The sequence below is a fragment of the Temnothorax longispinosus genome, chromosome 8, assembly GCF_030848805.1.
Source record: "Temnothorax longispinosus isolate EJ_2023e chromosome 8, Tlon_JGU_v1, whole genome shotgun sequence".
Lineage (NCBI taxonomy): Eukaryota > Metazoa > Arthropoda > Insecta > Hymenoptera > Formicidae > Temnothorax > Temnothorax longispinosus.
Window position 1 is genome coordinate 3,103,354 of NC_092365.1, and position 25,901 is coordinate 3,129,254.

At 44.1% G+C, this 25,901-nt stretch overlaps 1 protein-coding gene across 5 annotated transcripts in view; it reads right to left on the minus strand.

The window, feature by feature from the left end:
• The window catches only part of LOC139817965 (cell adhesion molecule Dscam2), a 77,660-nt gene that overhangs the window by 13,501 nt on the left and 38,258 nt on the right, over positions 1 to 25,901 (minus strand). For 4 of the 5 annotated variants that reach the window (XM_071786312.1, XM_071786313.1, XM_071786311.1 and 1 more), the window contains exons 7-16: positions 24,980 to 25,223; positions 23,672 to 23,876; positions 18,489 to 18,785; positions 17,893 to 18,003; positions 17,390 to 17,548; positions 13,879 to 14,337; positions 5,078 to 5,197; positions 2,308 to 2,484; positions 1,324 to 1,471; positions 23 to 324 (exon numbers count right to left, since the gene is read on the minus strand). In XM_071786312.1, coding sequence (XP_071642413.1) covers positions 23 to 324; positions 1,324 to 1,471; positions 2,308 to 2,484; positions 5,078 to 5,197; positions 13,879 to 14,337; positions 17,390 to 17,548; positions 17,893 to 18,003; positions 18,489 to 18,785; positions 23,672 to 23,876; positions 24,980 to 25,223 — 2,222 coding nt within the window. Of the gene's footprint in view, positions 1 to 22; positions 325 to 1,323; positions 1,472 to 2,307; positions 2,485 to 5,077; positions 5,198 to 9,733; positions 10,103 to 13,878; positions 14,338 to 17,389; positions 17,549 to 17,892; positions 18,004 to 18,488; positions 18,786 to 23,671; positions 23,877 to 24,979; positions 25,224 to 25,901 lie in introns of all 5 variants that reach the window. The other variant, XM_071786314.1, reaches the window with a different exon arrangement.

Sequence of the window (25,901 nt, forward strand, 5' to 3'; positions counted from 1 at the left end):
AAGGAGGAAGGAGAGTTTGTACCTTGCGCCTCCTTGTACTGCACGATGTAGTTGGTGATGGGCGAGCTGACGTGGCTCGCGTCCCGATCGGTCGCCGGCGAGGACCAGGCCAGCAGGATCGACCGGCTGCCCTGCTCGGCCACGTGGAGATTGCGTGGGAAGTCGGGCGGCTCCTGCACAAGCAGGTGGATCGTCGCCTTGTCACGACCGTACGCATTCGCGGCGACGCAGACGTAGTCGCCGCGGTCCATGTGGCTCGCCTGCACGATCCGCAGCTCGGTGGTGACGCGTCCCGACGCGTCCGCCGTATTGTCTACCGCGTACCTGGACAACCCAAGAGGAGCGGTCACGCGATTAATCGATAACCTCCGGCTGATCGGGCTGAGAAATTTCAGCTCGAAAGCTATATGTTTAAGATGAATTAATTACGAAGGAGGAAAATCTGTTGATTATTCGGTATATTCTATCGTCGTAACGAAAATTTCGATAAATATTGGATAGCAAGATAATTTGATCATGTTGGTAAATATTAATTTTTATAAACTGAAATTAATCTCAGAATCTGCAGGTATATTATTTCGTTACAAATTAATTCTTATTCCGCCATTAAAGCAGCGATTCCACATTGGCGAAATGTATTTTCCAAGAATAGATTACTTTGCTTTAGCAGTCAATTAACGAGTTCGCGAACGAACACTTCTACAAACAAATTCGCTCGGTACAATTTTTCCGTTACTAACAAAAACAGGTTTTGAGGTAATATCACATAATTGGTTATAGGAGCAAAGTTTGGCTATTTTCGCGTCGAATATATATAGTAACAGCGATGGTTTACTGCGGCAATAAAATTTTTCCCCCTTATATGTATCTGTAATGGTTTAAAAATGGAATTTGCATGTTCTGTTATACATAAAATGCATTAACCCAAAATAATCTAAAACAATTATAGGCAGATTTGTAATATATGAAGAACCGATAATTTGAATAATTCAATTCAAATACAGGATATGTTTGTCGTACCTAAAATAAGCTGCAGTCGCTAATATGTAATATATAGTTTTAATATGAATTATCTCTGTTTTAATGTGCAAAGTGGAATTCCAAATATGTACGTACAATTGTTGGATACGGATTTCTCGCGTCCAAAGAGAATATACCCATAAATAGCGAATTTAGTTTCGTTTTCGCTTTGAACGTTCTTGCGAATTAATGCACGATGATAGTGTAGCGTCAAAATGACGCTTGCGTCAAACGTGGTATATGCTGCATTTCAAATGCTGTGAGCTTTCACGCGAAAGACGCATAATTAATTCCGATACGAACCTAACGTCGTAATTAGGATCGATCTTGCTGTCACGAACACGCCAGCTAAGATCAAGAGGCGCGTCTCCCTCGGCTTCGCAGCGCAATATTACGCTCTCCCCTCGTCGCACTGATTCCTGCCGCGTCCTTACTGTCACCTGGGGGCCCGCTGCAGTGAGAATTTTTCATCAGAACGTTTTACACTCTCGACACCCGCGGCGCCGCATAATGAACGTAAAATAAAGGACAAAACAATAAAAACAATTTTCGCTATAACTCGCGGATGTACCCTTTTTGTAATTACAAACGAGCAATTCAATTTTGTTTGCGTCGAAATCGCACGGCCAATCTACGGCACTTTGTTGAATGCGCGTTTATTTCGTAGCCAAGCGAAAAAAAGATCAATTATCGACGCATGATGCTATTCCGAATAACCGCGTGCGTTCGTACGCGCCTGTGTGTGTGTATCCCACTCACAGAGAGAGAGGATTTCATGCAGTGATGCGAAGCAATTATCCAGTGACGAATATTGTAGTAATGCTATTGAATTTCCGGCGGACATGCCGGTGTGTGTGTGTGTGTGTGTGTGTGTGTGTGTGTGTGTGTGTATGTGTGTGTATGTGTGTGTGTGTGCGAATTCAAATTAACAAATTTATTAAATTCATGACTGTTGCATTACATATCGCCGCCCGCGTAGTGAATATCGTGTGTAATAACAAATTAAATTCCTGCCGCCCTCTCCATTAAATCTCCAAAGATAATTTCAGAAAGAGACAGAGATAATTTCCTCTGACATCACCCGCGATTGATATTCTATGATACAATTCTTACTGCGTGAAACACTTTTAACGTAATTGTCCACGGCGATGAAGAAACCACCCGGGTTTCGATCACTCCGGATGATTTAAAACTACTCCCGCTCGAAATCCCGGATACCACCCGGGACACACCCGGGATCCGGGATCTAGACGACGACAGTAACTCTAGGTTGCGTGAATATTTTACCATGAACCGTTAGCCGAATGAGCTTGCTGAGGCCGGGCCCGATGCCGTTGCTCGCCTGGCATAGGTAGAATCCGGCGTGATCCCGCGATACCCGCGGGATCACCAAGGATCCGTTTCTGGCCACCCCGGCGCCCTCCGTGCCGTATCCCAGCTCTCTGTAGTCACCCGGAGTTTCACCTAAATGCGCAGGGATACATCTTTACGTTTCTTGCATAATGGACACGTCCACGGGAAATTATTACCCCCCCCCCCCCACGTTTTACGAGCCCTATCCGGATTCTGCTCGAATCCGCGTCGCAAGAAGGGCACAAATTAAAAGTCGTTATACATTTTATCGGTGGTGTTCTAGACTAATAAAAAACTAAAATTAAAAAAAAAAAAAAAAAAAAAAAACGGAATCAGATGTTTCGCGGACAAGGATTGCTTGGTGGACGTGGGATGGCTAGCAAACTCTTATTCTTCGCGTAATTTCAAACTTTACTTTAACAGCGTTTCGACTTGGAGGCACCCTCAGCTACCAAGATGTTTAATTTTAAGAACTTTTTATAAACTGCGAAAAAATAACGTTAAGTTTTGCCGAAGGAAAAATTATTTCTCAGTTCGCAGCGTGAAGTATCACCTTGTTTACTCTCCATCACAAAACATCCTGTTGTATACGAATTTAAATGCCGAGAAATAACGCGGAAAGAAGTTCCTCAAGCACGCGCGAGACGTTCCGTAAACGCATCTCTGAATACATGAATGTTCAAATAATTTTAAAACGTAATTTTAAACGCGTTGGAAGCTAAATACTAGTATACGCGAGGCGCATGCCTGGGGGAACGCCTTTCCCTGTGTCGAACTTCATTCGCTTATTCTGGTCCTTTCATAAATAAACGAACGGAAACGGGCGGAAGATGTATCAAAGTATGTACCACCCACGTAACTTCAAACGGTAAAGATTTACTTCGCGAGAGCGAGAAGCTCTGCCATCGGGCTGGGTAAACCCGAACATTTTGAAAGCGTCGCTTTTGAGTAATCAGCTAGTCCTTTCGCCGGGAGTCTCTTCCGAGAAATTATGTCTTATCGAAAACTTACGGCAGTTGGCATCGCGTTACCCGACCGATGCAAACTGCGTCTTGTTACACTCGACCTGGCGGCAAGTGTAGTTACAATATTATACGGAGTTTAATAAAACCGTATAGATGTGTGTTTCCCCGCCCCGCGTTTGTTCGCGTCTAATATGAATCGTGACAGAACGTAGAACGTCTTTCCCTGACGCGTAAGTAGCTTCTTTTTTCCGCGTTCGACGCTGCTGTTTGCATGGCGCGCATCGCTCGACGGCGGATCGATGGTTCCCGACATCCTTCCCGATACATAGTGAATGATGAAAAACATAAATATCCACCCGGTATCTGTTTTTCTTCTTTTTTTTTTTGCGAAGCAACTTTGAGGTACGTGCTCGGACGATGCAGGAAAACTTTTACGGATTAATATTTGAGTAACGAGAACGCTTAAAATGTATCAGAATATACAACGTATAACGCGTGCGGTGGAAAACGCTTATATGTATATATGTATATGTATACGTGTAATACAATTACACAACTGTAACTAACTGAAAGCATTTTACGGACAAATGTGTATTTGTTTGCCTGCCGTGGTTAATTAAAATTAACAAAAATATTCTGGAATTTGATAACAGTCTCGTCACTGCGCCGTAACTGCATCGTATACCAAGACACACACAAAGCGCTCTTTTTTTGCAACCTGACGTAGCCACCGGCGAGGAACGATTGGCTCGCGGCGAAAAATGCATTTCGCGCCAAAGCGAGGTCGAAATTGCCGGAGGAAAAATAGAGAAGAGAAGGAAGAAAAATCCGTCGCGAGAGCACGTCATATCAAATCCACCCTCAGCGAATTGACGAAATTAATTATACAGTTCTATATCCGTGGGTGAGACTTATTTCTGACTACGGCTGGGATATTCGTCCGCGGAGACGACCGACGATTCAGCGAAATTCGTGATTGATTACTGTTCCCAGGGCGTCCTTTTTTTTCCCGTCGACGCTCCGCCCCGACGGTCGTAACTTAAATGAAAATTACATAATGTTCGCGCAAACAAAGTTCTCGCTTAATCGACAGGAGGAGATTATTAGAAAATGTAATAATACCCGCGTCATACTTCGTACCAAAGTCAATTTGGAACAAATAATCGGTACGACGTTTAAAATATGAGTTTCTTAACTGAACACATCGATGCCGCGACACGTTGAAAATGAAATCTGTGGCATAAATATTTCACTCATTCTATAATTATTTATAAGCAGGCTACATAAGAGTCGCAAAATTAGTTGTTGGATGACCAGCTGCACTGAAAAAAGGTTTTGGTTATAATAACCAAGGCTTGGTGAAATAGCTTCAACTAAAGGGTTTAGTGATTATGACAAAATAATTTGATTAATGTTAACAAATTTGGTTAACATTAACCAAATTATTTCGTCATAATCACTAAACCCTTTAGTTGAAGCTATTTCACAAAAAGCCTTGGTTATTATAACTAAAACCTTTTTCCAGTGTGTTTCTATTAAAAATCAAGAAGCAGTTCGTCCGTTCGGACAAATGTCTATTAAGAGTGTCCGTTTTACATTTAGAGGGATCAGGTGCGAATGAGCGTTCTCATTTCTCGCGCCACGTCCGAGACGTAATACATCTCTCGTAACGCTGCTGGGGGATATAGGAGGGAGGTGAGTTACCTCCGAGATCCCACCTTTAAGGAGTCGTGACTTACCGATAGATTGCTTCCAAGTCACAGTCGGAATGGGGAATCCTTCGGCCTGACAGGCGATGGAGACGCCGTGACCTACAACCGCGTTCTGGTCGATAGGTTCCACGGTCCACCTCGGAGGTACTAAAAATACGAACCGATTGGCTTAGAATCTTCCAGTTCGTTCGAATTCGTATCCGTCAGAATCTTACTCGATGCCCCCTCGTTTCCGTCACCGTTCATCTCGTTTCACTCGCGGAATTCGCGATGACGCCGTAAAATTTGTAACATGACCGGGTTAAATCGGTAATGACCATCGAAGACATTTGCAACGCGTTAGGCGCGCTCGTGCGCATGTTACGAAGATCCTATACACTTTTGTAACTGAACAATCATGACGGCTAAAAGCATCAAGAACAACGTACATCGATGTGTAATCATTGCTATATTACAAATTTATTACAAATTCCTTTTAATTTAATTTGCAGAATATTGAGAGCAATACGCAGGTTTATCCCCCACGTTATCCCGTTATTTTCTAAAGATAATAACATGTAAAACCGTCAAATGGTATCGATTTTCATTTCACAGCCCAGCCACGATTTTATCTTTTATCAGTTCAGTCTAAAAATATATATGATATGACAGGTTATTTATTTGAACAGTCATTCCCTATATATTCAAATATCGGATCGATACTTTACTGCGATATAAACGGTGGCGAATACCAACGGCAAACGGCAATGACTAAAATTAATGTTCTCCTAATGTGTTAGTAATTGTATAATGCATGCGTCTCTTTCTTTCAACTAGATTATTATATACTTACACGGACTTGCTGAAAATTGTAATAGTGTTATAACTACGGAATCTCTCCATTAAGGCTACGACTAAATTACTTGAATTGACGATGTTATGTATATATGTTATGTATAAAATAAACGAGAATGGTTCTTTCCGCAATTAACTACGTTTAATTTCATTAAGAATTCAAGCAATGTTAAATGTATATCAAGGAAATAATAATTTAGGATTAAAAAAAATTAAAAGATAGCATGCATCCTTTGATAGAGAGAAAAATTAGTACTAAACCTACATAAAAAAAAAAAGAGAAAGATTCTCTAATTAAATAATCTATGTAAATCATAGAATATACGATAAAGGGAAAATATAAAGGGGAAGAGAGGTATTTTAATAACGAAAGAAAAATTGTCCGTCTAAAATACATGAGAGTAGTTAGTATAAATTGAACTATATAAATATATGTCGAGAAAATATAATACACATAATATAGTACGAGTATATGGAACGTAATATCATGCAAAAAATGCAAAGTTAGTCATTATCATAAGGAACGTAACAACGCAAGCACCATTCCAAGTAAACAGAGCTGGTAAGACGGATGTAATATAAAATGCTTCCCAGACAACGACAAACGCAAACGATATACCGTGGCAATGTACCGTAATGATACGAAAATAGAAAGACACGTAAGTAAGGAGGAGTATCACTTTTACATTCTTCCATCGTCATTCCAAGTCGCTCTCGCGAGAAAAATCCGGGGAAAGGGGGAATTGTAAAACCAGAAACAGGTTAACTACGCGAATGCATGCTTATGCACACCCGTGTCATAAACAATTGTTGCATTACATTAGCACAACGTCTCGAATATCACAACTCGCTACGATACTCTACCTAGTGTAACATTCGCGGAAACGTCCTTTAAAAAAATCTGAATACACGTGGATATAATACTTCTACGCTCAAGACTCAAATATATAATCTCAATTTCTCGAGGTCTACATCGATCTCGGCGATACTGCTTGTGGAAAACGTAACGGTATATAGGGAACTATATCAAGAGTCAATACATTTTATATTGGGCCTTACCCCGGCACACCGGATCAACGTACTCTGGGATAGGCCGGGTGTGCTATTGTTGAATTACTTCGCTATCGAAAGATATCGCCCTCGTTAAAATTTCCGCAAATAGAACCGTTCCCGTTCTAATAACGTGATACCTCGTGAAAATCTAATTATCTCCCGAATTATCTGACAAGCATGCAAACAAGTAAAGTCGGCGATACATCTGTCGTCTGCACGATTTCCATCTGTCGGAGCATTCCTCGCTTGCGTCGAGCCTCGATTTCCAAACGGCAAATGAAAATTTTATCGAGCTACTATCCTCGAAGATATAAACGAAAGAAATCGGGATATGGCGGCACCATGCCAGGTATTATATTGCTTTCGATAGAGCGCGACTGCGATTTCGGACTTGTCGACCTTTTTCCTTTCTCTGCCGTCCCAATCTCGTCTTTAATGCGCTTAAAAAAAAAAACATTTCAGCGATTAACGAGGACAATTAATGGGTATTTTCGCCGAATTGCTCCCTTCGAACTCGATGCTTCAAACGTGAAGACGAACTACGTGAGTAGTACGACCAGATATATGAAGCATATCCAAGCGTAAGTAGTAACGGACATCTTTGGTGTGGCCGAGTGCAAGTAGTACGACCAGACATATGTAGGACGTTGGCGCGTAAGTAGTAACGGATGTATTTGGCATGGCCGCGTGTAAGTAGTACAACCAAACATGTGTAGTACGTCCGTCGGCGCGTAAAAGTAGCAACGGACCACGATACGGCCGAATAAGTAGTACGACCAAATATAAGTAGTACAGGATACTTTTACGGCAGAATAAAATAAGGAATGCAACCGGATATAAGTAATACGCATCCATACGTAAATTGCACAGGATATACGTAACGCGATCAAGTAGAAATAATACGAAAAATATCAGTACACGTAAGGATCGCGTTGAAATGAATATACATACGTATATATATGCTGATCGTAAGCGCCGTGGCGGCAAAGGTAGTACCATGAAACTGAAAAGTGCAGTATAGTACACTCGTTGCATGATGAACACAAAGCGAACTCGAAAGCACGTAGCGTTCCATTTGACAAATATTACGAAAGTCTGGCATGTACCCTATATAATACGACTCTCAAAGTACTCTCAAAGAATATATACGGATAATCGGAGCGAGAAATTTGATTGTAAAAGATTCATAACGTTGCAGACAAGACGTTTAAAACCTTATCCGTCACATTTATTTATTTTACCTCGAATTTATAGAAATTAATGTCATCAATTTTTTTTTTATGGATGTGAATGCCCAATTACCATTGTTACTTACTCCTTTGATGTTTATTCTTGAAAAACTACAGTTTTGCACATTCGTCCTTCAATTTGTTACGCGCCGTGTATAACCTCTCTGCTGAGGTTAAAGGATCGTATTTCGCTTTGAGGAAATTCCTTTGCCGCGCGACATTCGCTGGAAAATCTTTAATGGCTTTCAGATGTCGAAAACCTAGCAATCTTGTCGTATTTTATACGCATTAGGAGAGCAGACGCCATTACGTGCTACGGGCTGCGGGGTAATACGTGGAGCCGGGTATACGTACGAAATGTACGAATCTTTTGATGTTCTATAGAATTTGGGTCGAAATGGATGGAAATGAATAAAATATCGCTCGCCCAGCGAGTGTGAGACCACTAGGAACTAAATCCGGCGAAACCCATTAACAATTAATCCTCAAAACTATTTCAGATAATTCAGATATCGATCCGCAGCTGGATTTTCTGATCAATTGCCTTCCTAGTTTTCTGATTAATCCAAATGACTAATCCAAGTTCGATAGATTTTAATACAATTGATTGTTTTTCTTTTCTCATGTAAATTGGATCTCTCTTAAAACAAGTGTGAGAATAATTTAAAAAAAAATATGATATTCGACTATTGTGTTGCTCACAATTAGCATCATATTGCATGAAATATGAACTGCTGCGTGAAATATTTATATTCCCTCGATATATCTATACACCTGATTCATACCTGTCGAAATATATATATATTTAAACATTTTTCAATTTTTAAAGATCGGTTCTCAACGCGAATCCTTTTCGAGCATCATACACGCGATTTCAAACAGCTTGATTTTTACAAATGTCACGATAAAACTTTGCTCTTTCGAAAGAGTGAAATAGATTTTTAAGATTCATCCAACTTACGGCTATCGAAGAAGAAACTTTTCCAGAAAACGAAGAGTGTTTCAAATTGGCGGAATCAGATACTAACATATAAGATTACGATCCGGCGAATGGGGACTCGTGCTGCGCGTACCTTCTCGAGGGATGTCATCAACGGCTCGGAAAAGTCGTCCGAGTAACCCGGATAACACAGCGGATTAAATAAAAAAAAATAAAAAAAAGAAAGAAAACCGAACCTTGCTCGACGTTCCTTCGAATTCTGCGCGAATTCTGCTGATACGAACTGTGTATACCTGTTCAACATATATGTACACGCATATATGTACATATATGCGTATACATATACGTGTATACACCCCTATACATAAGAAAAGTGGGACAATGGTGCGAGAGAAGAGAGAGAAAGAGAAAGAAAGAGAGAAAACGAAAAATAGAGAGCAAGAAAGAGAGAGAAAGAGAGAGAGGGAGAGAGAGAAAGATAGATACGTAGATAGATTGAGGGATAGACAAACAGAAAAATAGAGAGAAGGATTGGGAGATAGCGAAGAAGGAAGGTTTCTTATTTGTGGACGCTTTATGTACACAGTTTTCTTACGACTATACATCAGTTTTTCTCAGGACACCAACCAGCGACTGAGAGGCTGGTCGAGTGCTCGGCCAGGCCAGCGACGTTGCTGATCTGGCACGTGTAGTTGCCGCTGTGGCTAGCGCTGACGCTATTTATCGTCAGGATGCTGGAAAACGGCGGATAGTCGCTTATCTGTATGCCGTTGCTGGTCTCGACGGTAGCGGCGGCGGCAGCGGCGGCGGCGGCGACGGTCTGGACCGACGACACCGATGTACCACCGTCGCTCGGTCTGACCTGAATCGGTTTCTCGTCCATCAACCACGTGATGTTGAACGGCTGGTCACCCTGGCTCGTCGTACACATAAGCTGTGTCCGCTGTCCCTCCATCACACCGTCTCCGAAAAAAAATGGCGAGATCCGCGGCGGAACTATAAACGTTACGTTGTGACATGATAATGGAGAGTAGTGCACCCCTTGCGGTCTTGCGCTGACGTTTTTTTTTTGCCGCGCCTTAGGCGCGCGATCATCGATCGAGAATTTGTTTTTTTTTTTTTTTTTGCGTCTTTTTGCGATACCGCGTATCTTGTGCACACGCACAATTGATCGCGCGTTTTGCGAAAAGGGGGACACCGTATAACGCATGCAACGTTACCGTGAGGGAACCATATGTATAACAACCGTATTTCATCCTCCCTTATTTGTCGTTGGCTAATATTTTACCTGTTAACGGGTCGCGGCGCAATTCGATTAGACGACGTCTCGACGCCCCAAGTCGCAGGACGAAGTCACGCGGCTCGTATGCGTATACCTTTGACGCATTGTCGCGTCGGTTTATTCTTCCAGCCGTTCGATAGCGGTGACCCGCAAGGACGCGCGTAGGAGAATTCCCTGGCGGTAACCATCGCGGAAACTCGATAAACTCCGACCTCCATTTATTCCGATCCATTCCGCCGCGTGATTTTCCGCCCCTCGTGCGGGAAGGACAGGTGCGGCGCGCGACCGCGTTTCCTCGCACCGCAACCGTGCGTGGCAAGGTCCGCGCGCGGAAAATTGTGGCACGGCCATAAATATCGGGTAGTAGCGTTACGTATACGTAACGTAACGCGCCCGCCGAGAGCATAACGCCGGGCGGTGTAGCTTGGGGGGAAATGAACATTTACGAGCGAGCATAACTGTTAATGTCGGCCGATGTGTCTTTATGAGGAGACCGGGCGAAGTTGGAAATAAGCCCCGACCCGCACCTCCTTTCTCGCGCATCCCTCCCTCCCTCCCTCCCCCAGGCAAAATGACGGAGGGGAACATTAATAAATTGTTTCGCGCGAATGTCGCGGTGCGTGGAAACTTGGCGACCGAGAACGCATCTGCCCCGCTTCTCCGTTCGACAATAAATTCCCACGCGAAAACGTGCGTCGCGCGCACACGGGGGGACTCTCGTCTGTCGCTCGAACCGCGAGATCCTGGCCTGGCGAGATGCGCCATAACGACCGCCCATCTGGCACGAGACACCTGCACACGCGTTTTCCCTCCTTTGGAGATGTACGCTCCTTTCCTTTATCTTTTCCTTTATCTCGGTTGCGTATCGCAGACTTACTTACCGAGCCCTATACCCGATAGAGGAATTTCAAATGTGGATAATAAAAGATCTAAGGACGAGAGAGATCTCTGGGTGTATTGACGTCACGAAACGACGCGATCCGTTCCGTGATTCCATTTCCCAGATTACACAGATCCCCAGATTTCCATTTTTTCTCCTCGATAGAAATTTACGCATGCAGATCTACCATATTTCTTCGACGAAAATTTCAGAGACCTCTCGCGTCGGATGCCCCTTGGATACAAATATCACTACCAGTCTTCATAATCATATCGTAACAATATATGGTAAAAACGACGTTACACAAGTATATACATGATATACCTCGAGCTTAAACACATTATCATAAAACTCTTTGCTACATTAATAAAATGATGACTTTGTCATTAAAACGCTCAAAACGTAATATCATACAACACAGTAATGAGTAACAGAGTGTATAATGAGTCATTCGTGGAAAAAAAATACAGAACGTATAAAATATACGTCTCCTACGGGATATCGCAGAAATGTCGTTAACAGCGATTTCCGTGTGTATATATATATATATGTGTGTGGAGTACTATAGGAGAAATATAGACAAATGTAATATATTCAGTCAAAACATTACTCGTGTCTCTTGAATACCAATGCTGGACGATGCATACACCTGTGCGAATAGGAAAAACCAGTACGGTAACTTTACGGTCTCGCTGCGACATCGAGATTTCAGACTTTCGTCGAGACGAAAAATCTCTCTCGCTTCGTGCTCGTTCTCGCGTGCGAGAGCTCCTGCGCTCTTTCGCAACCTCTCGATGTCACAGTCCGTGTGTTGTGTCTAAGAAGTAGATACCATAATAAATACGTGTATACAAGCGGCTAAAAGATGTCCAACTGTTTAATATATTTTATTTGTATTTTTATGTAAAAAAACGTGTTTCTTCACTTATCTAAAATAAACTTGTACCTTAGAGGCAAAGAATCGTATCTCCAGTTTTTGTCACACAAAATGGAGTTAATACATTTTTTAATATACCAGGAGCTTGAATTGTATAATGCTAAAGGATCTTACGTCTATTATTACTCGTTCCTAAGATACAATGTTTAGAAAAAGTCATATTGAACATTTTTCATAGTGCCTTAATTTTGGTCAGTGTGTTATTGGCAGTTGTACCATATATTATAAAAACTTAATAAATCACAAGCTACTTTTATTTTATATCTACAAAACACACCATTTTCTTATTTAAAACTTTAAACCTCGTTTTTCTCTGAATTCATAATTCAACAATGGAGATACGAATCTTTACCTCTAAGGTACAGAAATATATTCTGATTCTTTTACTGTCGTTGCTTGATCTTTTTCTGATAAAAAAATCACGACGCTTGAAAGAACGAAACAAATGTAGGTTGGACAAGTATACTCCGGGCCGCTCATATAACGCTAATACGTGGGGGGAGGGGTAGCCAAAGACATTGCCAAGATTGTATATACAGTACATATAACACACATAGGTATCGATAGTGGTTGCAGGAAAACTCGATCAAAGCGTGCAGATGGGCGTGCAAAGAGAAAACTGCGTGCAGGACGAGAAAGAATGAAAGAAAGAGAGAATAACTTCAAAATCGAAAGTAATCTGAGAAAAAGCTGGCAACATGCCGAATCGGTGCTTGCGCCAATGGAACTTCATTGTATTCTTTTTTTCTTTTCCAAGTCCTTTTTCGAACACTCTGGGGTGGAATACCGATCCGGCGCGTTGGTACAGTGTGCAGTTTTAGGATTTAGCGTGTAGCAGAAACGGTCACGTCGGGATGATCTTCCCAAATCTCGGAGAGATCGGCGATCGAAGATCATCGCGGACGAGAGCCGGAAATGCGGTCGGCGCTCAAACGGTTGGCGAACAACGACGAGGCTTCTCTTCGCGGACGATGTAACGAACGGACGACACACGCCCCGCGAAGATCCTCTTTGCAGAATTGCATCCCCCAAAGCCGTCAGCGATTTATCCCGAGTGCCCCTTTTTTCTTCAGGTAAAACAAAATTGATTACGGTACGCATCGCGCGAGGTCGGACGCGCGCTGATTGATCGATCGTCGCGGCGCGGGGCGTCGGGGCGGAGGGCACAAACGATGGCCAGCGCGGCACCGGTGTTTCCCTACGTGCCGATCAATCAGTTACTTTCCATCGTCGTCGTACCAGCCAACGAACTGGAAAATTGCCAGTCCGGTCCTATCACGACCGACGCCTCGGCTCGCGAATCTCAATGATAACCCGCTCTCGTCGTCGACGCGATCTTATTCCGCAAGACGTGGCGCGAATCCATCCGCGTCTCCCGTGGCCCCCCCTCCCTCCTTGACGTCGTTGTTGGCATCCCGATGAGCGTCGACCGGGGTGCTCCGTGTTCCGAAATACGATGCCGCGGTATTTGGCGTCGGGAGACGTCGCGGGTGCGTCTCTCGATCGTGACGCGCGACTAGAAAAGAGGCGGAAGAAAAGAAGAAAAGCGGAAAGATAAGAGAAAAAAAGATTGCCGCGGCGCGTGATTGTCTCGTAACTCGTAACCGGGCGCGAAGTATATTATACCGATTCCGGAACACGGCTGTAGAATTACACCAACGGTGTGCGTTTACCGTTGACGTGAAGGAGTGCAGAATGAGCGACGGTTGCAGCGCCATTGGTCACGCGACAGGTGTACGTGCCATTGTGCGCGGGTGCGATCGTGCTAATGCTCAGGGCGCTGGTAAAAGCGTCGTGTATCCCGATGGTAATGCTCTTTCTCTGGGAGGACGAGGAGGACGCTTCGTCATGCCCGGGGCCGGAGGCGGTCATGGTGGCGGGGCCCCTTAGCTTGGGGCCCCCGTTAATCATCGTGTCCCGGATCCCAGGACCGGCCGGCGACCGACCGCGGCTGCCCGACGGCGCATCCTGCGACGACGGCAACGTCGTCCTGACCGTCTCAATCGGGACGTTATCTTTGAGCCACGTGAATGTCAGTGGTAGGTCGCCGGTCACGACTACGCACTGTACGCTAGTACGGTCCCCTACGTTTAAATCGCGAGCAAAACTGAAAGGCGTGATTTTAGGTGGCACTGAAAAGAACAATACAGACAAGGTGGCATTCCATCAAAGCAGTTCAGATCTAGAGAATCACGATATTGATGTTCGGGACATATCGTCGTCGGGAGGGGGGGGGGAGGGGAAACGGGATCGCGGTCGGCGGTCGGGAGATGAGCGAAGGGATAAACGGTCGTAATCGTCGCTCTCCGCGCCGCCACCAGATGCGCCCCGTTGAGCGGAAAGCAATTTTTCAGAGCGGCGCGATCCAGCGGCGGCAACGCGGCTCTGATAGGGGGCGGGGGCGGGGGGAAGAGGTGGAGGAGTAATTCCGCGTCCGATACGGCATACGTCAGAAACCGGCACGGCAGCGGGATTCGATGCGCTGTGATGCAGCGAGATTAATCGATCTCCCCGTCGCGGCTCTCCGACTTCCGTCTTGACGGCGGAAATCAACGACTTGCGCGTGCATCAGCCAGCGAGGGAAAGCGAGAAAATACCGTCGATCTCGGGATTCGAGAGGTAATTGCAATTCTCGCGTGATTTCGACTGTAACGCGCGCGACTGCATATTTCTTATATAAATACGTCACACGTGTGTTCTCCGTTACAAAATTTTGTTATCTTTATTTATAAACGACAAGCGAGTATTTTTCCGCGCAATTTGCATTGCAAATAACGCGGATCGGACAAACGTATGCGATATCGTGACGCGGGATGCTTAGGACGATTGTTTCGTTACGTCTATAGATCGACAGCGGGTTTGAGAGAAAGAACGTGTGCAATTTTAATGAAAGGCAATCGCGCCGGTGCTTTTCGACGGGATATTCAGCTTGCCGACGCAATCTCCGCGGTAAACTCTGTGTTTAGAACGGAGGAAACTTCGTGCACACGCGCGTTGTGCAAACGCGCTTAATGGAAAATTTCGGCAGATTGGCCACGGAAGTTGAAAGGAAACATTTCAACACGCTTGTTTACCAGCTGAATATCAATGTTTCATCGCGCGGCAAAGCTTGACAGATCCCGCGATCACCGTTGGAATTATCGTTAAATACCTATATAATTTAATTCTATACACTGTTTCACGCATCACGGGGTATTACGAATTCAATGCGGGAACTTCCCGTTGTACGACGTTATGGGGAAAAAAGTCGCGCGCGTTGTTCTCCACCCCCGAGCGCACGTACGGGGGAGGCATTACGATCGAAAGACGTTTTGCGGTAATACCCCGCGTGCAACATCTGCAACGCAGTACGTCGCGTCGTCTGTCTAATGTACAATATACGTTACGTACATACGTGGCAGCTGGATTTTTATGTACATGAGTGTAACACACGAGTGTACATAAAAATACTGGTGGAATATAGAACAGAGCAGTTAGGCGAGCGCGTGCAAAGGAGGAATGCTTGAGCGATGCAGTGAGGTGCTGTGCTCTCTGTGCATAGGTCATTTCCGGACACGTCTTCAGCACGCGCGGCGTATACGCCCGCCACGCGTATCACGTGGGGGGTGGGGGGAAGAAACGTCGCCGGAAATCGCGCGAATTCCCTTTGACGAGGGAGCGCGCCGCGGGCGGCGACGAAGAAGAATGACGCTCCTATCCGTCAATCTCGCGCGAAATATTCGCGTCTAATTTTATTTGAAACGCGAAACGACAATTTAATTCAATCGTGTTTCAACCTGCAACTCGACCAGTGTTTTGCCGAAATGTTTCACACACATTCGATGTTATAAATATTAAACGAAAACAAACGGCTGATGAAAATTAATTTGATTTCAGCGCGATTTCCGGGGCGGGTTATGTATATATCACATTTGTATAACGTGCGTAATGCGCGCGTTTCGTATTGCAATAAAAAAAAAAGAAATGTATATACATATACATATAAAATTGTTCTTCTCGAGAAAGAATCCACTCTCGATTTCGAGGAAGCCTTCGAATCCAGGGCGAGGCGGAGCTGAAAAACTGCACACAGTGCGTCGTATTTCGACACAGAAACCTAAACAGTATATCCTCCCTTTTCACTTTTTATTTTCCAAATTATACGACGTAATTGCCGAGCGATATAGAAATAAATGGTCAATCAAAATCGAAAGAGAGTAACTGCGTTACACTCCGCGATCCTCTAACATAAAAAAAAAAAATATTGTCGAACTATATATTCCTTCGGTGACGCGAAACTTTCCATCCTAATTTTCGCGCGGCTCGGCATTCCGATTTCGCGAGCTGCAAACACACACGCGCGTGCGCGATCGATAAATCGATAGGATCTTCGATGCGAAAAGCACACCGTGTATTTCGATGGACGATGATGTGCAATGCGATAAACCGAAGTCTCGGGGCCGATGTTGTCCCGCGCTAATTAATCCTGCCCAACGTCAAACAACGCGCATAGAGTTTGCTTGATGAACCTAATAGAAACATTATGTAAAGATAAATTCGGCAACGCGCGCGTCAAACGTTGCATGCCGCGCGTGTTATGCATAAACGGGCTACAATTAATACACACAGTCGGATGGGGCGCGACGCGCGGGCAATGGATGCTTAATACGTTCGACAAAGGGAGAATGCATATTAACGTGCGCCAGTATAATATCCATAATTGCGTCTCGACATCGCGGGGGCAAATTGCAAAAACGACACAGATTATGAGAGCGAAACTTTTTGAGCTGAATCTTCATTGAGAGCTTACGCGTGAGGTTTTTCGCCGTCGATCCTAATTTCAGAAAAACTGTACAGCTTGATAAAAATAGGCATTATACATTTTACGTGTACGTCATCGGGCAATGGAATTATCGTATATTGTATAAAAATTGCGTTAATTAAATATAGAGGATTGTATCGCAATTAAAAGTACGGTCATAAAAAATTATTATCTCAATAACGAGAGTGCGAAATACCTTTTTTTTCCCCTCTTTGGAAAGCAAAGAGACCATATCGTTTCATTTCGCAAGCGCGCCGGCGCGCGCGCGCGCGCGCGTGAAGCGATCTCTTCATTTTCGAATGCTAATTTTACGAACGCTTTAAATTCCGGTGCTCAATATCGCGGGGGAAATTATGCGGAAACTATTGGCTACGTTTACTTACCTAGAACACGTACTTCGACCGAGCGATGCGACGTGAAATTATGTTTGTTTCTGGCAGTGCATGTATACGTGCCTTCGTCGGCGCTGCGTTGCACGGTATCGATGAACAGCGTGCCGTTGGCGACTCGTTGTCTCATGTTGGTAGGCAGTTTTACGTCCCCTGATAACAACGTTATTTCGGCATCGATTAAAGGGGCACGCTCGCGTTCGAGAATATTTGGGATACTTGATAATAATATTTGCAAATATTTCGCATTTTCCGGCGCGCGATCCTTAGTCGCATAAATTAATTTTGCAAATGTAAAATACGAAGATAAATCCGATGAAATTCGCCGATAAATTGCAATAGCACGCCTGTTACGAAAAGGATTATCAATCGATGCGAAGGATCGACAGCAGATTTTAACGTGCCTTTCGCCGCAATGGAAATATTGAATAAACGTACGTGGAAGCTCCCCGTTATTCGGTCGGGGGGGATTAACAGAAATGACGCACGATGCTTACCTTTCTCCCACACTATCGATTCGATGGGATAACCGGCTACAGGACACTTGATATATAGTTGCTTCCCCGCGACCGCTGAAACGGGCGACATCGGTCTGACGTATGGCAGTCCTGAGATTAGAAAGCAGTAAAGCTCGTTACGCTGCAGCCACGCGAAACAGCATGAAGTTATAAATTTCCAGCAGGAAATCTAGTCCCGCTCTTTCTCTCTCTCGATTTCAGAGAGACGAAGTCGCGTAGAAAATAAAAAAAATAAAAAAAAAAAAACATATATAGAACAAATTTTTAAAGTCGTGCAAGAGAATGACTATTTTGATCCCTTTGGATTTGCCGAAAACTCCGAATATGATATTCAATCTGATACGCAGGGATGAAGCAACGTTTTCGTTCGAGATAAATAATTAATTAAATATCGAAACGTCATAACGATTATAATTAACCGGGTGGACCGAGTAAAAATCATTATTGTTAATTAACGCCGTGTCCGCGACCGTATCGAAATCGTAATCGTACGGCTCCCGCGGTATTTCTAATTACGGCCGGAAAAACCGTATCCCCCGACTGCGCGCTGACTTTTGACTTTCGCGCTGACTCACCGTAGATATTGAGCCTCGCCGAGTGCCTCGCCTCGCCGGCGCGGCTGCTGGCGATGCACTCGTACTCGCCGCCGTCTTCGGGCTTCACCGTCGTGATATTAACGTGGGATATTACGTCCCCGTACACGGTCACGTATTGGCCAATCAGGAGTCTGTCGTTTTGTGGAAGCGGAAATCCATCTAGCAGCCAGGAAATTTGCGGCGTGGGATTACCCGCGGCGCTGCATTTCAGAGAAACCGATGGACCGGGCTGCATTGTCTGTTCGATGAATCTGTAGACCAGCTGCGGCGCGATCTCTGTTAACAGACGTTACAAGGGGGATGAGATTACGCGTACCACCCCCCAAAGTTTCCAAATGCTACCCCTTTGTCCTCGGGGCCCCCGCCCCCGCCGCCACCTTTCCCCGTGTCTAACGCCCCGCGCTGTATAGCCGCGTCCATATATTTCCACGCTTTTTTTGCCCCTCTTTTTTATTCGTACGTCCAAATCGATTGTCCAACGTGAAAGCGAACCATCACGAATTTAAGTTCGCGACCTGACGATATCTCTCGTCGGCTATCGTGAAAGCCATTTAAAAATAATCCAAATAAAAAACTATGCCAATTGTCGTCGCAATATCGCGTCGATTTCGCGGAGATCTACAAATCGTCTAAATAAAGACGAAAAGCCACGTGACTAGTGAACGATGCCTTATCAATAATATCGAAAGCGCAATACCGTTAAACGATTAGTTCGTAACAATGATAAAAATTGTATTATGACAGATTGCGAGGTCCGGTATGTGAACAAAATAAATAGATAAAGCGCCGTTTTTAGCGGCACACGCGCCCCGCTAAAAGTTTCGTCGGTTTTCCAAAATGACGCGATGATAAATTCGTAAACTTCGCGCGTTTATAATACCGGCCGTGAGATAACGTCAACTTTACCGAAGTTTTCGTATTCATCCGCAAAGAGAATCCCTTCATCGCCGTCGGCGTTATTGATATCGATATCGATGAATATTTATGATAAGAACGATATTTCTGTGCACATGCGCTTCTTTGCAACGGGAATGCCAACAAAACGAGAGTCGCGTATAATTTGCACAAGGAGATGCAACATTCTTTCCCCCCCCCCTTTGTTCATATCCTCATCCTCATTATAATTTCTATCGGAGAAACGTGCGAAAAAAAGTCGCGCGGATTTATTTAGCGCGGATTAACTCGATATAGTTAAAAGTTGAAAACTCGCCGGAGCAAATATCAGGCTCGCAGTTTGCCTGTGTATAATTAAAAGACTGCGCGGGGGAGCGCCATTAGTAAATTAACAATTAGGCCGACTGATTATTCCGTCTCGCTGTTCCGGCTTTCTTGGCGCGCGCGCGTGCGCGCGCAGAAAAAGAAGAAATCTTACGTTCCGCAAAAACCGTAAATTAATGTTTAAGATCGCGGCACGCTTTAACGCGCGAATATCATGATATACGTTATTGCGGCAAAAATTTCTCTCGTTGCATAAACAAGGACTGAATAAAACCTCGACGGCATTAAAGCACAATTTCACTCTACGTATATCTGTAAGAGTTACAAGCAAGGAGAAACATCAATCGCATTTTCCATTATCTCAATAAACGATTAAATAGCATATTACTGCACATCGGGTACAATTTTGCGAATAATGTATCTCTGGGATTTTTTTCTCCGCATATAATGGAGTTCTTGTTACGCTCTCTGTATAATCTCCGAAATAATATGATGTTAAAAAAGGGATGTTTTTCCGAGACGCATAATTATGAAGATTAATATGTTTTACTTGCGCTCTAATTAATATTAGTTGGCACCGCGCCGCTGCTTGTTTTCTCTAAATTTCAGGAAATGTTACCGTGCCGAAACCCGGAAAACGGTTACGCGCTCGTTGGCAACGAAACTTTCGGCAGTGTACGCGCAACGAAGTCGTACCTCACATTGAAGTTTATGCGAAATGCCAATGAGCATTTTGAAGGAACGACACGATAAAGCGTGATTTGCATGAGCGATATATTCTTCCGAGGCACTGCCTCGCGTTTCCCCAAGTGCGGGCTTGGCAAAGTAAATCTCGTCCGGCGCGGCACGGGAGAGAACGCCATTAAAATCGTAACAGACAAGATATCACGTTCGCATAATTCCACCCGGGGGCAGGAACCGCCGCGCCGCCGGTAAAATTCGCAAATTCGCCGAGATGTTCCCGCGGAACCTGGGTTTTCATCCCCCGGACGTATCTATGACGCATAATAAATAGACGTAGTCGGTCGCGTCGCGTCGCTTCGCTTCGCGAAATCGCGCGCGGCTAGCATGCAAAGCATCGGCAAAACCGCAGAAATCTCGTTAGCGTATGCAAATCCGAAGGGGGTAGTGGTAGTAGGTACTAACTATCCTATCGTGCTGCGGGCGATCCCGACCTAATGTACACTCTATACCTCTACAGCTTAGAAATCATGGAGACGGGAAGAATCCTAATGACAAGGTAATAGGCGCCCGGCTCCGAACTTGGACGACGTAAATTACTAATTTTCTATCCGGCGTCGCTCGTAACTGGGACGACGGGCTTCGTTACTACGGATAGCGCGATTACGTGACATTTTGCTGATGTAATGCAGACGTTAGCGCACAACTATTCCTCGCGACGATTAAGTATTTCTCCGCCACGTTAAAAAGAGAGAGATTTCCTGGTGGGTGTGCCGCGCCGCGTCAATTTTTGACGATAGATCAACCATCTTTTCTGAACTATTTAGTAAATAAGGTTTACTGAATGTCGATACATATAAATTATCTCGTACCGAATTTCCGGTCAGTTTCGATTTAACGTGTCTGAAAACTTAGATCTAATAGAATACTACTTTATTGGACGCTTTTTTGGTCCGAAGTGAGAAATTCAGTGGTAAAATTACTCGAGAGCTAAGAGAAAACTAAGGGATAAGAGGGTAGAAGGAAAGTAGTAATTTAGCTCGCGCGTGATATCTGAACTCGGATTACGACGGAGGAAGAAACAAACTGTATACACGGCGCGTCCGGAGATCGGTACGCTTGTTTCCGACGAGAGAACGAGGCAGCCGAGCGCAAGGCTATAAGCGATTTTGAAAGAAAATTTAAACTTTCAAAGGTCATAAAAGTTACCAAATGTCGGCCGTATAAAGGTTAATGGCCGCGAAAGCCCGTACGAACTTCCCCAGAAATGTACAAATCGCTCGTAAGAACGGCACGAAACTCAGCACGCTTTCCCTTGCCAGCGGCAATATTCTCGCGAAATGAAAATGGCATAAAATAAAAACTTAAAAGCTGGGAAGACCAGCGTTGGAGTTATATTTCGAAATCTAATTGAAAATAACACTGTTTACCGATACAAATGCAAAATACGTTGTTAAACATTTAATTAACAACAGTATAGCCTCTACGTAATTATTAATGTAATGTAATTTCATACAACAGCAATTAACACGTAATTTAGATATTAATAAGCGTAAATTTAGATGCGCCACGTCCAAATTACGCTTCGGTCTTTTTTCACGAAAAATTCCAGGGGAAATATATATTTCAGAGTTTTTTTTTTATACATGAAACACACCGCGCTCTAAGTTACTGGATGTGTTCCGCGTGTCATATGTTACCCCATGTGATCCGTTCGATGCTTGGTCGCGACGTTATCGGCGAAACCTATCGTAAATCGCTTTTATTATATTCCCGGGGCAAATTCGCGAGTCGTGCGGTTGTCCATCGGACATTGATGCGCCCGACGGTGGAGGTCTCATATCGGGCGGGTTTGCGAACGGGGGAGAGAGCTAGAGAGCAAACGAGGCCATTTTCGTACAAAAATGGCACGTATCCCGCGGCGAAACGACCGGCCGATGGAAAATACGTTATACGAAGGGAACGCGCTGCGCAAACAGGCAGCGGCGGCGTTTCCCTCCTCCGCACATGTTCCGCGAGTTCCGCAGCCGTTAACCAACATTTTCAAACCGCGGGCAAACCAAGTTTCTGATTAAGTTCGCCAAACACGCGATCGCTCGTTCGAATTCTCTTTTTTTTTTCCCCCGTAATAAATGCACGAGCGAGAGATTGTTAAATGCGTTTCTATCCGCTATTAAGCAACGATTCTCGATTGCGCGATGGCGATAGCGAAGGTCGACCTAATTTATCGCTGAATATTCCTATTTAATATAGATTTACTACTGAGGTTATAACCGATTTACCGCTGAGGATGGCTCGAAGAAGAGCCGAAACGTCCGGAAACTTGTAATATGCAAATACATCTGTCTTTTGACATTACGCACTAATTATACCGCGTCGACTCTCATATTGTCAATTTCTTTTATGTTTCTTATTATTATTGAGAGGTCCTTAATTATTTTATTAAAATATACAACTTACATAATTCTAAAATAAAGTAATAAGAATCAGGGTGCTGACTAGATTAGGTAATAAGAAACAATTGTTAAAGTTAGGTAATGCGATTTGGCGATTTTTATGTTGCTGCTGCTGCTGCTGCAAACGAAACCCAACCGGAGTTAATCGAAACCGAGACCGCGATTATCGTTCCACAGATGGGAGCACGCTCCGTAAAGCACAATCGGAAGAGCGATGAGGGCACTTTCCCGCAAAAATGGCACGTAGCCTGCAGGGAAGTCGTGGCCGCCTCCCGATGGAGAATGCGTTACGATAAAATGGCACGCGAGCCATGGAATGGAATGTATGAGTTCTACCAACCGATATTAACCAACAGTGAAACATTCGCCGGTCGTTTGGCAAACAATTAAGGGGCCTTCTTTCACCCGAATCGAATAATTGTAGCGTTATAAAATATAAATGCTTGCTGTAATTAAATATACTATGTACAAAATGTGTTATCGGAATAAAAATACTCGCGATTCACTGAGGGGATAAATAATTAAAAATCGTTGAAAATGCCTCGACCATTCTAACGGTAATTGTACACTATTTGAAATTCGAATTGATTTGCTACCTAAATTTTGGTGTACAATTCAGTCATAAAATGGGAATGTTAATTAATATTTAGTTCGATACCGAGATAGTTCCTCTCGTGATAATTTCAAGATTTTAGAGTTTTCGAGTGATGGCACGACGACTATGGGACTTGGCTTTCCAAACGATAAGGCGTCGCGACGCGACGTATACTATTGTACATCCGGAACGCGAAGTCCAGAATGCCTTACCCCCTAAGCGCAATTCCGCAATTCCTTGAGCCATTTCGTACTCGTTCCGCACGAAGCACTGGTACATGCCGCGGTCCTCCCTCGCGACCGACGTCACGGAAATGCGCTCGCTGGAGACCGTCCTTACTCGGGCGCCCGTTCTCAATGGCTGACCGTCCTTCAGCCAATAGAGTGCCGCTTGCGGAAATCCACTTGCGGTGCACGTCTGCAAAGGAGTTTAGACGGAAGAAACTGATGAGAATCAAGAAAGGGGGACTCGGCGCGCTCGCGCGCCCGCGGAAAAACGAGGAAGAATACCGTCGCGTCTCGAATCCGCAAAGGCGTGGAGCTTCTTGAGAAAAATCAGATCTCTATATTCCTGAAAATGTATTCGAATCACACACCCCCGGCACCACGACCGGCATTAATTTCCGGCACGTACAGATTCATTTCCCGCGTCATCGACAGCGCTTTACGGTATTTACAGACGACTGAAAACGCCGCGGTAAATATTCATATAACAGTAATCGAAGTGCTCGATATTTGTAAGCGATCTGTCGCCTGTTTTTTGCATCCTTAAACTTAGAATGTGTAAAGACTTCAGACGTTCTGTTATTGATCTATCTATAATAGGAGAGACAGTTGAAGAATCAGACTATAAGGATATATAATAAATGTATTGAAATGCACGGCATAAAAATTGTAAATAGAATTCTATATCTTGAAATCTGACGCAAATCACAGATTGTCTAAAGTGGCCTTCAAAATAATGTTTTCGAGTATAGATATGTCTGTATCTTAGAGATAAAGAATCATATTTCTATTATTATTTAGAGAAAATACGGTTTAAAGTTTTAAAGAGAGAAATGGTTTATTTTTTTTAGATATAAAATGCAGCAGCTTGAAAAATATTGAGTTTTTAATAAAGTAATTTCAACTGCCAATTTCAACGCGCTGTAGCTGGTTTAAAAATTTAGGCACTATAAAAATTTTTAATAAACGTTTTCTTCTAAACTTACGAACTAGTAAGAATAGACATTTAGGACGCTTTATCATTATACAATTTAAGCTCCTGTCATATTGAAAAATGATATTAACTTCATTTTGACAAAAAGTGGAGATACGATTTTCTAGCTCTAAGGTACAGATATATATATTCGGCTCTACAGTATTAATTTATCTTTTTCGCTCTTCGCGGTGTTAGATTTCTCGAAATATTATTTTTCCGTTTACCCTGTCCAACTTGTCCCTACGTGATTATACGTGTCGGGGGGTTGACAGGCTCTTTATTTATTTCCAAATAAATCGGTGTCGATAATGATTGATTACCAGATAGGCGGATTTCCCCAGATCGACCGTCTGTATCGTTGGCTGTACGTGAACGCTCAACGGTGCAGACACCGTTAATCTGATCTCCAAAGTTTCGCTGCCTTCGGAATTGCTGGCGGTGCACATGTAGGAGCCGGCGTCGTTCTCCGCGACGCTCTGGATGATCAAGGAGCCGTCACGCACCACGTAATGGCCCGACGACTCCTCGATCGGTTCCTCCCTCTGATTCCTGTTGTAGTACCATCTGCGCGAGAGAAAACAGAAACAGGATTCTCCGTATAGATATATATAGTTATATTTCGATTTCGAATCCAATTCCAAGGACCCCGTCATTATCGGACGGCCGCGCCGCCCCGCAGTGAAAGCATCGACGATGTAGGCAGACATTCGCAGAAACTCTGCATTTGCATCGTGTTCCGCGGCTCACGTGTACGCGTTCTCAACAGAATGCGTATGCAAATTACCATTTCCCGCGCTCGTCAAAGCGACGATGTTATTATTGTAGTTACCTAACCGACGAGATCTCGAAAACGTTGCGTTACACGTCCATATATGTATAATACGTACGTACGTACGTATAATATCGTACGCGCGCGTTGCCTGTCCGAAACCGTATCTCCCCGCCGCACACGCTTACCACAAAATAACTATTGTTTCATCGGGAAAGACCGAATGCATTTCCCCGCTATTGTACGTCCATGTATATCGCGCGCGGCTATATTCCCGTATTTCTGCTTGTGTATACACGTGTGTTGTACGACGCGACGAGATACGCCCTGGCACGCATTCAAAACGTTCACTTTCCGAAGAACATGTATTTTAATGATATTCGGTCGCCGCCGATTTATTCAGAGTATTCAGACGATCGCGAGCGCGCGTCGCGTTAAAGCAACAGCGCAAAGTTTTTTTCTTTTCTTCTTTT